The sequence below is a fragment of the Notamacropus eugenii genome, chromosome 4, assembly GCF_028372415.1.
Source record: "Notamacropus eugenii isolate mMacEug1 chromosome 4, mMacEug1.pri_v2, whole genome shotgun sequence".
In the NCBI taxonomy this organism is placed as follows: domain Eukaryota; kingdom Metazoa; phylum Chordata; class Mammalia; order Diprotodontia; family Macropodidae; genus Notamacropus; species Notamacropus eugenii.
Window position 1 is genome coordinate 53,306,355 of NC_092875.1, and position 15,444 is coordinate 53,321,798.

A 15,444-nucleotide genomic window follows, 5' to 3' on the forward strand; every position below is an offset into this window, starting at 1 on the left:
TTCACACTGATTAAGTACCTTTCAAAGGTGTTGATGTAGAGTAGTCATAGTTTCTGTGGGTTTATCCATCACTGTGTTCTAGGGAAACTCTCTAGGAAGACCCTAACAAATGGCTCACAAAGAGAGAGACGGTAGAATTTTCTTTTCTGGAGGCACTTAAAGCTAAGCTAGAGAACCATCCCTCCAGGGTGCCTTAGATATAGTCCTTGCTGAAGGGTAATGTTCTGGGTGATTGGGATAAAGGGTGCTTACCATGGTTTTTATATTTTTTGGAAACATGTTTTTTGGAAAACATCAGAATAAAGTAAGTTAAATAAATAAAGAGTTCAATTTTTTTTTTTTGAATTGAGGAGATGTGGCCTTTTTTATGCCATTCCATATTGAGGGTGAGATTTCACCCCCCTCTTTAATTCCTTGTTCTTCCTTATCATTTCCCTTTGTCATTTTTCAATTCTGTCCCTGTAAGTACCTCCAGCTAATAAGCCTATTCTTGTTTTTCTCCCAGTACTACACTTCCTGCATATCAGTTTTTTTTTAGAGGAGTCTTATGATTTCATCAGTGGGGGTTACTCCCTGTGGGAAAAGTACCTTGCAGATTAAATACAGATTAAAGGTTTTTCTGTAAGTTACAGTCTTGGAGAGTTGCTTGGGGCACTGAGGGGTTAAGTGAGGTCAGAAGGCTAGCTGAGTCAGGGGGTAGTGTTTGAAATTAGTTCTTAACTCCAAAATAGCCCCCTTTATTCACTAGACTAGTCTAGATCCGGAATGCTTTGTGAACTTGGAAACCCTGGAGAAATGGGAGCTGCTGTTATTGTTGTTATTTATTTTCCTCATTGGTTTTTCCATACATAACATTGCTTGGTGTGTTCAGTAGCCAATTGCAGTTGCCATTTTCTCTTAGGGATTTCTCTGGTGATTCCACATCTTTTGGGTACTTATTTCCTATTATTTCACATAGGGCCATTCTGTTTTGGCTTTGCACATCGAGATTCCTGTGTAGAAAGTATTGCCCCTGTGGTTATTAGTAGATGGCACATGTATGTTATCATGTTGCTGTAGCTTATTCCAAGCTTAAATTACTCCTTTTACTCTTAAACAATTTTTTTTGATACATAATTGAGGATTACTAATTCCCTGCATCTTGATTTTTCTTTATACTGCTCTTTCTTCCTTGCTCTGGCCTCTTCCCTTATTCTCTCTCCATTAGATTTTTGGGAGAATATTTAGATATTGCTCTTTACTTAATCTCTATCTTCCCTACTCATCTATCCCTTGACCCCTAAATAACAGCTAGACCTGACCTAAGCAGTGGAGGATGTGATGACCACTTTTTAAAATTCTTCTACACCTATTCTAGTTTGTAGTGAAATCATAAACTGGGGTGGTGACAGCTAAATAAAAGGACATCCCTCCTCCCACTCCTTCCCATCTGGTCAGAACGGATAGCCTAGACAACATTTTAATAAAAGATCTGTCTAGAAAAAAGAACTTATTAGCTTACCCTCTGCTTTGTCTTTCTCTGGAGGTCTGAATCATCCTACAAAGAGCTTGTTCATTTGCCTCTAAGGGTTAAGTTAGGTCAGGTCAGCAAACATTTATTAAACACTTACTGTGTGCCAGGCACTGTGCTAAGTACCAAGAATATGAATACAAGCCAAAAAAAAAAAAAAAAGATAGTCCCTGCCCTCAAGGAGATTATATTGTAATGGAGAATGCTTAGAAGTGACCTGAAAAGCGGGAATTAGAATGTTAGCCCTACTGGGCTTGGTGGAGAAATCTGGAGAGTCAAGAATAGAGCTAGGAAAGGAGTGACTCTCCTGAAAACCACACTATTTGGCACTTCATAGTCCTTATCTCATTATTTACACATTTATGTAAGGAAAACTTTAGGAAAGACTACAACTGAAGAAGGATTTGAGAAGGACTAAAGCCAAAGGATCTGATAAAGTGGAGGAGGAGCTGAAGGAAGAGAAGCAGAAGGAGAAACATTTGAAGAGAAAACAAAAGGTCATTCCTTTAATCAAGAGGAAACCATCTCGTCATTTGCCACCAGCTGTTCTGATTGGTTTCAGATCTCTCATCTTCATTATGTCTTGCCCAGGAAAAACTTATCACTAGGAGACTTATCATCATCATAGGATTTGCTTCATCCTTGTTGGTCATACCTCATCAGTACCTGCAGATGCAGGTACCTCCATTTGGAGGCCTGAACGGCAGAGTGAAAAGTTCCTCCCATAGCCTCCCTTTATAGAGGGTTTCAAATCCATCTCTTCATTTGACACAAGTTGTTCTGCTTGGTTTCAAGTCTAACATCTGCTGCAGCATGGCACCCGGCACCCCCCCCCCCCCCCCCCCCCCCCGCTGTCACCCAGAAAGGGTATTGTCTTTCCTAGATTATAAGTTCCTTGAGGGTAGAGACTTTCTTTTTCTTTTTGGATCTCCAGTATTTAGCACAGTTCCTGGCATATAGTACATGCTTAATAAATATCAAAATAGGTTAGAGCTTGGTAAAAGAAAGGAAAAGATGTTGGGTGTGACTGTTGTGGTGATAACACTGTTCTTTGGAGATAAAGAGAATGACAATTCCAGAGCTAAAAGCATGGATACTTTTACATAACAGTTCTTCCATGAGCTCCTAGCAAGAATGCCTAACAGCTGATCATCTCATACCCAGGAAGTATGGAGAATTTTTCAGGGGCTTTCATAGAGGGTACAGTGTTTGTATATCTTACATATCCAAGTGATTACTGTTTTTAAAGTACAGACTGGTCTTTCTCCTAGAAGAAAAGGTAAAGCGATAATAACCAGTTTTGAGGTTATCTGGGAGAATGACTTAAAAATGGAAACAACAGCAGAGAAAGGCTTCAATGTGAAAAGAAGAAAAAGATTTGAAGGGTTAGAGGGGAATCTTAATATGTTAGGAAGTTGGAGAATATGATACAAAAAGGAAGGTTCTGGACACACTGAAGAGGAAACTGCTTCTGCTTCCATTCCAACAAATGATGATATGGATCCCCAGTTGTTGTCAGGTAAGAGGTCATCTGGCATAATAAGAGTGAGACTAAAAAGAGGTAAATAGTAGTGGTTGATGACTCCCTGCTGAGGAGGTTCTGAAACTGATATTTATCTACCTGACAACAATAATAGCAAGTTCTACACTCTTCCTAGGACATCTAGGACATGGCTGAGAACTTCCCAGGACTTGTCAAATCAGATGATTTCTAGTGATTCACTTGCGCACAAATAATTTTGCCAGAAGGAACCTAGAAAACAATGATAAAGATTACAAAGCCTCAGTCAAGAAACTGAAGATTTTAGGGATATAGGTGAATGCAAAGGACATCAAAAGAAAGAGGTAGATTTGGGAAGTGAAAAACAAGTTAAGAATATGGTCTCTGAGAATTGGATTTCTGGACTGTGCCTTAAAATATAGGAAAAACAGCAGTGGAACACAACTAATTTGGGTGAGTGTATTTGCCTCTTGTGTATTTGCATCTTACAAATCTAATTAAAATGATCTTAAGCTGAACAAAGAAAGGGAGGAAGAATGATGGCTATGTATACCTACCCAACTAGGTATCTAGAGAACAGCTGTAGTGTTGAAAGAATAGCAGTAGAGATACCCAGAAAGTTACTGGATCCAAAATCCCCATGTAACAGAGATATCCCCATATAAAAAAGAGGCAATTATACTATAGACTACCTTGACAGAAAGATGAACTAAGTGAATTTTTTGGGAAACAGCACATCTGGCACAAAGCATAATATGTAATATTGATGAGGAACTCCATTTGTTTGGAAATCTGCTGGAGCTCTCAGCAATAAGTGAAGAAGCTAATAATTTGTTGGCGTAGTTATTGTTTCATTCTTCAAGAGGTAGAGGAACCAACGAGGAAACTTCTATTCTGTATCTGAATCTCACCATCAAGAAAGGAATGGTTCTTGGAATGGAGATAGTAGGAACTTTGAAGGAATGGAACCAGATCATTTTCAAATTTGTGATAAAGAGAGGACAGCTAGGGATAAAGTGAATTCATCTTACACTTTAGAATAGTCAATTTTTAATAGATAGGATACCATAAACTAAAATTCTATGGAAAAGTCACTCCAGAGAGATAAGAAGCTATCAAGCCAGATTTGAAAGACCAAGAAGAAAATTTGATGAGGAGGAAAACTAGGCATTGTCTAGAGACTAATGTGGACATACAACCTTACCAATTTAGATTTTTAAAAAATGTGTATAGAAGACAGAAGCAAGGAAAGGTGATAGAGGATGAATACAAATCCTTGGCATCATCCTGTAACAACAGTGTCAAGAATTGGAAAGCTCATAGTAAGTTGAATCTAGTAAAGAAAACTAAGGAACGGGGAGGCTCAAACGATGAATAAGGTTAATGCTTGGGATAGATGAGACAATAGTAACATGTAGAGAATGCAATGCTGTTCAATTGTTTTCCCTGCCTAGAATCTTTGGACTGGAAAGAATAGAATAAAGATGGCCACTATTGAGTTGATACCCAACATGAGTAAGATGATGAGAGGGCAGCAGCTACCCTTGATGAGTTCAGGTCAGATGTACTAACTATATCTTTGGTTTGAAAGAACTGGCAGATGGGATTGCAGAGTCAGTGATTTTTGAAAGACTGGGTAGGATTGAGAAGGCATTGGAGGATAGGAGAAGAGCAAATATTTTTGTTTTCAGAAAAGAAAAGATAATGGAATCTGCACATTGCAATTCATGGCAGAATTCTAGAAAATATTTTAAATGGACAGTTGACTTGTTGTAGATAGAGAGCTAGCCTTGAAGCAAGGACAACCTGGGTTCAAGTTCAGCCTTTGAGGCATACTGGATATTTGACCTAGGGAAGGTCACTTATCTTTTCTGTGCCCCAGGCAACTCTCTAAGGCTAATTTGCATAGAAGGTAATATTGATCTTGCTTTTATAGTGGGAGTTTTCTTGCCTGGGAATTCCCTATACCAATGAAATCAGAAACTAGTTCCTATCTTTATGCTTAGTGAATATATAGAAAGGGAAGCGGTGATCACATAGAACTAGCACAGCTTCATCAGGAACAGGTTATCCTAGATTAATTTCATTTTCTTTTTTGACTGAATTATTAGATGGATAGATTAGGGGAATACTGTAAATATACTTTACTTAGAGTTTAGCAAAGTATTTGATAAAAGTGTCTCATGCTATTCTTGTGGAAAAGATAGATGTTGACTAGACTATTGCACATTTAGGAGGGCACCATTTTAAATATCTTAAAGTCAGTTATAAGGAGGCCTTTAATAGAGTAGCTCAAAGAACTGTGCCACTTAATATTATTTTCAGTGATTTGATCTAAAGCATAGTTGGCATGCTTATCTAATTTTCGTATTTTGTAAAACTAAGAGAAAACACTAACACATGGGATTATAGATTTCAGACAGAACTCTGTATACTACAACACTGGGCTGAATCTAATGAAATGAAATTTGGTATGTAGAGCTAACACTTGGGTTTAAAAAAATCTACTTCACAAATTCAAGATGGAGGAAACATGACTAGATAGAAGTTTATCTGAAAACAGTTTGGGGTTTTAGTGCTCAGCAAGTCCATTATGTGTCAGCAGTATCATCAGGAAGCAAAGAAAGCTATTATACTCTTGCCCTTCAATAAGAGAAGCAGTGTCCAGGAGTAGAAAGAGAAAAATTGTGTTATACTCTTGTCTGATCAGGCTACATCTAAAATGATGTCTTCAAGTCTAAAAACTATATTTTAGGAAAGTTGATAAGCTGGAGAGTGTTCAATGAAGAGCTATTATGATAGTGAAAACCCTCAGGCCTGTGTAATATGAGGATTGGTTGAAGGAATGGGAGTGATTTTTCCCTTGAGAAGAGAAGAGAAGGCTTTAAGGCCCAAGAGAACTCTCCAGGTATTTCAAGGACTGTCAACATGGAAGAGGGATTAGACTTATTCTGATTGCCCCCAGGACCAAGACTATGAGCAATAGGTGGAAGTCATCAAGAAACATTTAGTCAGTCAGTTTTTCTGTGTGTCATATTTAAGTTTTGATTTAAGGAAGATGACACAGAACTAACTGTCTCCACCAGCACCACATTGAAGAGCAGAGACTTTCTTTCCCTTCCCCACCAACAGATAACAGAAGGATAGAGTGATCAGTAATTACCTGATGGGAGCCAGGGACTTTCCCCTTCCCCAACCAACCTTCAGTGCCCCACTGGCCCCATTTTTCTTGAACACAAGAGAGCTCCAGTTCTCTATCTCTTTTGGAGATATCCCAGAGTCCCTCTTTACTCTAACACTCTAATCCACTAGCTTCTTGGTAGGAAACCAGCTGTCTGCCCTTCAGTTACTCCCCAGAATGCTCTAGGCCTTGCCATCTGTCCTTTTACTTTCCCTGCCAGAGTACGACCTGGCCTTTCCATCTTCCAGGAATTAAACATAAAAACCAACCCTTCTTTCTATGTTGTATCCTCCATTAGAATATGAGTAGTAACTATCATGATTTTTCTATTTGTATTTCCAGAGCTTAGCATGATGTTTGGTATATAGTAAGAACTTAATAGTGCTTTCCCATTCCAAGGAAAAATATCCTACCATTAGAGCTCTCCCGAAATACTATGGGCTGCTTTTGAGGATAATGATTTACCCCTCACTAGAGCTTATTCAGATAGAGATTTCGATAATGAAGGACAACAACCAACCAAATGATCAGTGTGATTCCTGTCAAGACTATAGTTTAGAATAGATGAACCCCTTCCAGCTCTGAGATTCCAGGATTCTCTAACTAGTCCTATCATAACCTTCTAGCCTTATCTCTCATTATTTCCTACCTGAGCCCTGAATGTTGACCCCTGTGTAGAGCTTGCTAGTTCCCCTCTCTATACCTCTACTTTTGCTATCCTCTTTAAAGTCTGTAACCTTTTTGTAACTCAGAATCCTATTAATGGAATGTCAGAGCAACACAATATCTTATAAATCCTCTAGTCCAACCCCCTTATGTTACATATGGAAAAACTGAGGCCCAGAAAAGGGAAAATATGAGAAAGATTAGATCCCAGGTCTTTTGATTCTCAATTTAATGCCATTTCCTCTATACTGTGCTTTTAAAACTCCCCTCTTTTAGGTAGCCTTTCCTCCTTTTACCTTTGGTCATGCCTTAACACTTCATCAACGTTTATTTTCATACTTCTTGATAAGTTGCTTTTTAATTCCAATTACAGGTTTTACAAATTGATATTTCCCTTCCTTGAACTTGTAGGTCTTTGTACTCTGTCTCTATTGTTTGTATTGCTGTTGTCTCTGTGACTTATCTCTTTGTTGTAAGATACTTAAAGGTGGAATTGATAGATGGTCAAAGGATATGAACAAGCAGTTTTCTGAGGAAGAAATTAAAGCTATATATAGTCATATGAAAAAATACTCAAAATCACTGTTGATTAGACAGATGCAAATCAAAACAATTCTGAGGTATCATATCGCACCTATCAGATTGGCTAACATGATGAAACCGGAAGATGATAAATGTTGGAGAAGATGTGTGGAGAGTTGGAACGCTAATTCATTGTTTGTGGAGCTATGAGCTTGATCCAACCCTTCTGGTCAGCAATTTGGAACTATGCCCAAAGGGCTATAAAAATGTGCATACTCTTTGACCCAGGAATATCGTTTCTAGGGTTATATCCCAAAGAGATCATAAAAATGGGAAAAGGACCCACGTGTACAAAAATAGTTATAGCAACTCTTTTTGTGGTGTTCAAGAACTGGAAATTGAGTGGATGCCCAACAATTGGGGAATGGCTGAACAAGTTATGGTAGGTGAGTGTAATGGAATACTATTATACTATAAGAAATGACAAATAGGTGGACTTCAGAAAAACCTGGAAAGACATACATGAACTGATGCTGAGTGAAATGAGCAGAACGAGGAAAACATTATACACAGTAACAGCCACAGTGTACGAGGTCTGTTTCAGATAGACTTAGCCCTTCACAGCAATGCAAGGACCTAAAACATTCCCAAAGGACACTTGAGGCAAAATGCCAACCACATCTAGAGAAAGAACTATAGAATCGGAACGCAGAATGAAGCAGACTTTTTTCTCTTTTGTTATGTTTTATTTTGTTTGGTTTTTCTCATGGTTACTCCCATTCGTTTTAATTTGATGCAACATGACTAATGTGAAAATGTATTTAAGAAGAATGTATGTGGAGAAGATTGCACATATAAGATTGCTTATCATCTTGAGGGAGGAGGGAAGGAGGAGGAGAAAATTTAAAACATATGGAAGTGATTGTTGAAAACTGAAAACAAATAAATTAATTTTTAAAAAGATACTTAAAGGTGGGCTGATTGTCTTTTACTTGGGCACCTTCAGTGTCTCTTATGAGTTTATGTAACATATAGACAGTTATTGCTTTATCCACTCCAGCTCAGAAAACAACTCTTGGCAGATCACAGCAGCAGTGTGTGTTGTACGGTGGCGGCTGCACAGCAGTGCTAGTGTAGACTGATGCCAGGGGTCCTCGACATAGAGCAATTAAAGGGGTGGGACCCCAGGAAGTCCCATGAAGAAAGAGAGTTTATGGAACAATCTGGTTTATATATTATGTGAGAACTGACTGTACTTGGGACACAGGGCTCCAAGTTATACTTTTGAGATGAAGTTTAGTTGCCCTGTTTGAGCTTTGGCATATGAGTAGTGATGTACATCAGTAAATTCCATTTATAATAAGAGTGCCTGGCCACTTTGTAGCTCCATAGGAGACCTTTCTTGAAAGTATCTGGGAAAACCTGAGCAAACCTCAGACATTTGTTGAGGAAGAAATCACCTTTTATCAATCATCTTCTCATTTCCTAATCCATAGCTATTTGTGCATGCAAACTGCCTGCAAAGTTAGCTACTGGCTCTTTCACCTCTAGCAGAAGTTTTGGGTGGTACCCATAGCTCTTTGCGTTGTAGAAAACAGTTACTTTTGGAAGTGGAAGAGAAGAAAAAAGGAAGGAAGTGAATTGATTTTACTAAGTAAGTGTTGGGAATACAAATTTTTCAAAAAGCAAGACAACCCCTGCCTTCAAGAAGGAGCTCACACTCTGATTGTGGGAGACAACATATAAAAGAAACTGGCTGTAGGGTGTATCGAAAGCCCCCAGAGTTCTAAGGGTACAACAGCAGGCAGATGACAATGCCCAGGCCTCCCTAGATTACATTAGTACAGCTGGCAGTACCAGAGATCTGGAAGGCATAGAGCTAGGACAGATGGCCTGGTGGTCCCTCATGATATCCAGAGTTATAGTTGATGTCTCCTATCCTATCCAAACTGTGTGAGCAGTCAAGTAGCTCCATTGTTTGACTGGCCTGAAAAGGGTCTAAACAACTGACAGAGGGGATGAAAAGACAGTGAAGAGGGGAGGATTAGAATGCCCCTAATTGTGGCAAGTCAAACTCCCTTTGCCTCTGTTGTCCATTCTTAGAGACTTATTCCTTGCCCTCCTCTCTGTACAACCCAGGTTCATCCTAAGCATGGACATACACAGAAATACTTGAGATATTCTGCTCTTTCCTTCTAAGGGGACAGACAGTGCCTCTGAGCAAGAACCATGCTTAGGTACTTCCTCAGCCTTTAAAAAGCATGTGGTGGCATTTGCTTTATACAAATGATTGTGATATTAAATGGTTACAATTTTGTCTGGTAGATATTGATAAATATCTGATAAGTAAATATGGTGTACATGTACACCATACACTATATATGTTGAACAGCAAATCTGGTATTCAGCTGCGCCTTTGAATCTGTGTCATGTTTCAGGAAGCTGGACAAAATGCTCATGTATCTGACTGTGAGGTATCGTCAGAGATCCTAGTGGAAGGACTTTATTGTTTTTGTACTATTAAGGAGATAAATGTTAACAATGTCATTTCTCAACCAAATTATTTCATACCTGAAGATTTTATCAGTTGTTAATTAAATACCTTGTGTAAGGTTGCTGTTTTATTTAAATCTGGAAAATTGACTAGCAGATATTTGTTAATTCAATGATTTATAAATGTATCTTCCATAATAAAAGAGAATAATTTTGTTTTAAAGGTATCCTATGCTCGGCCAAGCTCAGAAGTTATCAAAGATGCCAATTTGTATATTAGTGGACTCCCAAGGACAATGACACAGAAAGATGTGGAGGACATGTTTTCACGATTTGGACGTATCATCAACTCCCGTGTACTTGTGGATCAGACAACAGGTATGCCAGGCAACATAGGATACCTAAATCAATGCTTGCTAAGAATTGTGTTGGCTGATGTTTTTCCTGGAAGCTATCAGGTTTTTCAGGGAGATAGAGAAAATTTCAGTATGATTTGAATGTCTCATTCCTCTTTAGGTGGGCAGTTAAGTACTTGGATGATTGTGCCTAGGTTTAGGAATTCTTAAACACATGAGTCTGGAGAAGGAAGTGAAAAGAATGGGAGCCTCAGCTTTATAATGCCATTTGATGTTGAAAGCCAGAAAAGACATCATGAATTTCCCCTGTCAAATCCATATAGATAAGGGGGGGCTAGGCCATCTGCTTAGAAAGAGGATGACCTACTTCACTAGGTCTTTGTTATTCTAATGCTATTAGTCAATCAGTAAACACTGATTAAACAACTACTATGTTTCAGGTATTGTGCTAAGTGTTGGGGATACCATGAAAAGCAAAAGACAGTCCTTGGCCTGCCAGAGCTCACTATCTAACTAATGGAAGAGAACAGCTATAGACAGAATAAATAGGAAATGATCAACAGAGGGAAGACACTAACCTTAAGGTGGATTGGGAAAGGTTTCCTGTTGAAAGTGGGATTTCAACTGGGACTTTAAGGGAGGTCAAGATGAGGAGGTAGAACATTCTAGCCAGTGAAAATGCCCAGAGCCAAGAGATGGACAGTCTTGTTTAGAGAATAGCCAAGCCGACCAGTGTCATTGAATTGAAGAGTATATGTGGAGGTGATGTGAGGTGTGTATAACTTTGATTTTGGAGAAAGCAAATATCTCACAGTTAAAATGAGCAGGTTTAGCATCTCATTTCCTGTTGTGTATTATTAATACTATCATAATGGAGAAACTCCATGGCTGCTTCTTTTTGTAAGAGTGCCTTTCCATACCCCTCTAGGATTTTTCTTCTGAGTGCCCATCTTCCCCCAAAGTGTTTTAATCTGACATTTTAAATGTTCCAAGATTCAAGTTTTGAAAATCAAAAATCATTCCATTGGCAAATCTACCTGCCTAATCATTGAGCTTCTCTTTCAAATCATTAATCAATAAAGGATTTGTGATTCAGACTGCTTGTTATAGTGTGCTTCTGTAATAGCTAAAAGAATCTGAATTCAGTGGGAATAGATGATACTGGCAAATGAGAAGGTGAGATTTTTGGCAAGCGATTCCAGTGGGAAGATCTGGAATTGACTCAAGGAGATTTTTGTATACCTTCATCAGTAAGCATACATTTTATCTTTCTGTTGACTAAACCCCATATATACTATAAAAATAGTGAAAACTATTTTTTTCCAGTCTATCCTGAGAGTTGTCAAGTGGTTGAATCTTTAAGACAGACAGCAACAAACCTGTGGAATAATTGAACCACGGAGCTAGAATAGAAGGTAGCAGAATCAAGAAATAGCCCTTGTTAAGCTGATGTTTTGAAGTAAAGAGTTTAGAGATTTACTAAAAATTGAGAAATGGTATGGAAATTCATTTGAGGAGCCAAATGGTCAGGCATTGTTGTCATGTTACTTCCCAGAACAAAGTAGAAATCTATCTCAGAGTATACATTTGTCATTTACCCAAAACTGATTTGGACATCTTTTTAAGAATGTAGCATCAAATCCATTTTCTCCTGGATTACCAAGCCTTTACTAGAGAATTACATTTTCACTTTAATCTTCTTATAAGAACCTCAAAATTCTTCCCTTAGTCCTTGTTAACTTGTCATACAATCAATCAGTGAACATTTATTAAGCACCTGCTATGTGCTAGGTACTATGCTAAGTGCTGGGAATCCAAAAAAATGCAAAACACAGTCCCTGTTCTCAAGGAATTTACAGTCTAATTGGGGAGACAATGTGCAAATAAATAAATACAAGCCAAGCTGTATTCATTATATGTAGGAGATCATTAATGGAGGAAAGGCACTAGAATTTAGAGGAGTTGGGGAAAACTTCCTGTAGAAGGAGAGATTTTTGTTGGGACTTAAAGGAAGCCTTGGAAATCAGTAGGCAGGTTGGAAGAGGGACAGTATTTGCAGGCGTGAGGGACAGCTGGAGAAAATGCCCAGAGCTGAGAGATGGAGGATCTTGTTCATAGAATAGCCAGGAGACCAGTGTCACTGGATGGAAGAATATGGTTTGGGGAGTAAGGTGTAAGAAGACTGGAAGGGTAGGAGAGGACTAGTTTATGAAGGGCTTTGAATGCCAAACAGAGCATTTTGTTTTTGATCTTGGAAGCAATAGAAAGCCACTGGAGTTCATTGAGTTTAATTAGGGTTTGCAGTAGTCCAGGCATAAGATGATGAAGGCCTGCATCAAGATGGTATCAGAGTCAGATGAGAAAACGGGGCATACTTAAGAGATGTTGCAAAGGAGAAATTGATAGCCTTTGGCAAAAGATTGGGTATGGGGGGAGGAGTAGTAAGATATAGTGATGGGTCCAGGATGCCTCCTAGGCTGTGAGCCTGAAGGACTGATTGGGAGGATGGTGTTGCCTTCTCTCGTAATAGAAAAGATGATAGGGGAAGGAGGATTTTAGGGGGAAAGATAATGGGTTCCATTTTGGACTTACTAAGTTTAAGATGTTTGTTGGATATCCACCTCAAGATATCTGAAAGGCAGGTGGTGATTTGAGATTGGATGTTAGCAGAGAGATTGGGCACAACAGGTTGATTTGAGAATCATCAAATTCATAATTAAATCCATAAGAACTCATGAGATCACCAAGTGAAGTCAGATAGAGGGGGAATAGAAGGTGGCCCAGGACAGAGCCCTAAGGGACACCTATGGTTAAAGGGAATGAGCTAGAGGAAGATCCAGTAAAGATGATGGCAGAGTGGTCATATAGGTGGGAAAATGAGGAGAGAGTGGTGTCTCAAAAACCTAGGGACAAGAAAGTGTCAAGGAGGAGAGTATCAAGGAATCACAGTGTCAAAAGACTATGCAGAGAGGTTGAGAAGAATGAGGATTGAGAAAGGGCCTTTAGATATGACAACTAAGAGACCACTGGTAATTTTCAAGAGAGTAGTTTTGGCAGAATGATAAGGTTAAAAACCTCTTTTTAGCCCCTCTGCTACTTCAGGTGAGTAAAGGCAATGAAGAGAGTAGTTGTTAGTAAGGTGACACATAAAACATTTCTCATTTTTGTCTTTGGGGTTAGGAATTAACATTTTTTAAAAGAGACACTATAGAATGCATCAAAGAGATAATAGAAAGGAAAATGTTCAATTGGAATAGTAGAAGGAAAAGGGAGGAAGGTAAGAAGGAAGTTTTGATGAATAGTAGCCATGCTGTGATGCCAGAAGGTATCATTAATACCTATCATTATCTGCTCTATTTCTTCTTCCTTCTCTCTCATTTTTTTCCCATTTCAGTTATTTCATTTTTTTAAGGAAATAGCCACGTGCATGCAAATTTAAGAGGTGGAGTGCAAAGTAGAATAATTTATTTCTGAACCTTCTTTACCTCTTAAGGACATTGTGGTTGGAGGGGAGATGGGGCTTGGCTGGTTGTCCCCAGGTACCTGCTTCTTGTTGGTAGGGCTCTTGTTGCAGGTGATGTCCTACAGGGCTTCTTGCTACTAAGTGGCCAGAAATCTTACTGCTGATATATGAAAAAAAGGTTTATTTTGCACTGTAAGCTAAATGAGGATGAAGGATGATGGAAGAAGTAGATATTTAAAAGTGTTTCAGTTGGAAACTGAAGTTTTGTCTTTTGTTCTTTTGTATGAAGTGGTCTCAGTCCTAAGTGGCAGTCCTGGGGTGAGGAGCGCTGGTATGGTGGAGCTGGTGGTGGCCATGGAGAGGGAATCCTACTCGCAGTTCCAGGGCAGAAAAGAGTGCTTGTGGTTGCTCACAGACCAGAGCATAGGCCAGGAGAGGAGTGAACACCTCTCTCTTCATTATGCCCCATTGGAAGAGTTGAGAACTTACAGGTCCCTAGAGATATCTCAGACAACAGCTGCACAAAATCTCTGAAGACTGGGATAGTATACCGTCCACTTGACAAAGGGCTAAAAAGTCAAGCAGTTGGCTGGAAAAATGCCCAAAAAGGGGAAAAAAATAAGACTGTAGAAAGTTACTTTCTTGGTGAAAAGATATTTTCATCCATCCTTTTGGATGAGGAAGAAGACCAAACCATACAGTCAGAGGAAGACCAAAGCATTCAACTGGAAGAAGACAGCAAGGTCAAGGCTCCTACATTCAACACCTCCAAAAAAAAATATGAAATGGTCTCAGCCATGAAAGAGCTCAAAAAGGATTTTGAAAATCAAGTAAGAGAGGTGGAGGAAAAATTGGGAAGAGAAATGAGAGTGATGCAAGAAAATCATGAAAAACAAGTCAACAGCTTGTTTAAGGAGACCCCCAAAAGTGCTGAAGAAAATAACATTTTTAAAAATAGACTAACCCAAGTGGCAAAAGAGATCTAAAAAGCCAGTGAGGAGAAGAATGCCTTAAAAAGCAGAATTGGCCAAATGGAAAAGGAGGTCCAAAAGCTCATTGAAAAAAATAGCTCTTTAAAAATTAGAATGGAGCAGATGGAAGCTAATGACTTCATAAGAAATCAGGAAATCATAGGACAAAACCAAAAGAGTGAAAAGATAGAAGACAATATGAAATATCTCATTGGAAAAACAAATGACCTGGAAAATAGATCCAGGAGAGATCATTTTAAAATTATTGGTCTGCCTGAAAGCCATGATCAAAAAAAGAGCCTAGACATCATCTTACAAGAAATTATCAAGGAAAGCTGCCCTGATTGATATTTTAGAACCAGAGGATAAAATAGAAATGGAAAGAATCCACTGATCGTATCCTGAAAAAGATCCCAAAATGAAAACTCCTAGAAATACTGTAACCAAATTCCAGAGTTAAGGAGAAAATATTACAAATAGCCAGAAAGAAACAATTGAAGTATTGTGGAAATACGATGGGGGTGACACAAGATTTAGCAGCTTCTACCATAAGGGGTGGTAGGACTTGAAATATGATATTCCAGAAGTCAAAGGAGCTAGGATTAAAACCAAGAGCCACCTACTCAGCGAAACTGAGTATAATATTTCAAGGAAAAAAATTGAAATTTCCATGAAATAGAGGACTTCCAAACATTCTTGTTGAAAAGATCAAAACTGAATAGAAAATTTGACTTTCAAATACAAGAATCAAGAGAAACATGAAAAGGTAAACAGAAGAGAG

General features: G+C 38.6%; 1 protein-coding gene across 8 annotated transcripts in view; it reads left to right on the forward strand.

The window, feature by feature from the left end:
• ELAVL1 (ELAV like RNA binding protein 1) overlaps positions 1-15,444 on the forward strand; it is a 78,998-nt gene that overhangs the window by 48,916 nt on the left and 14,638 nt on the right. For 7 of the 8 annotated variants that reach the window (XM_072600980.1, XM_072600983.1, XM_072600985.1 and 4 more), the window contains one exon: positions 10,098-10,251. In XM_072600980.1, the coding sequence (XP_072457081.1) occupies positions 10,098-10,251 (154 nt within the window). Of the gene's footprint in view, positions 1-10,097; positions 10,252-13,981; positions 14,821-15,444 lie in introns of those variants that run through there. The other variant, XM_072600986.1, reaches the window with a different exon arrangement.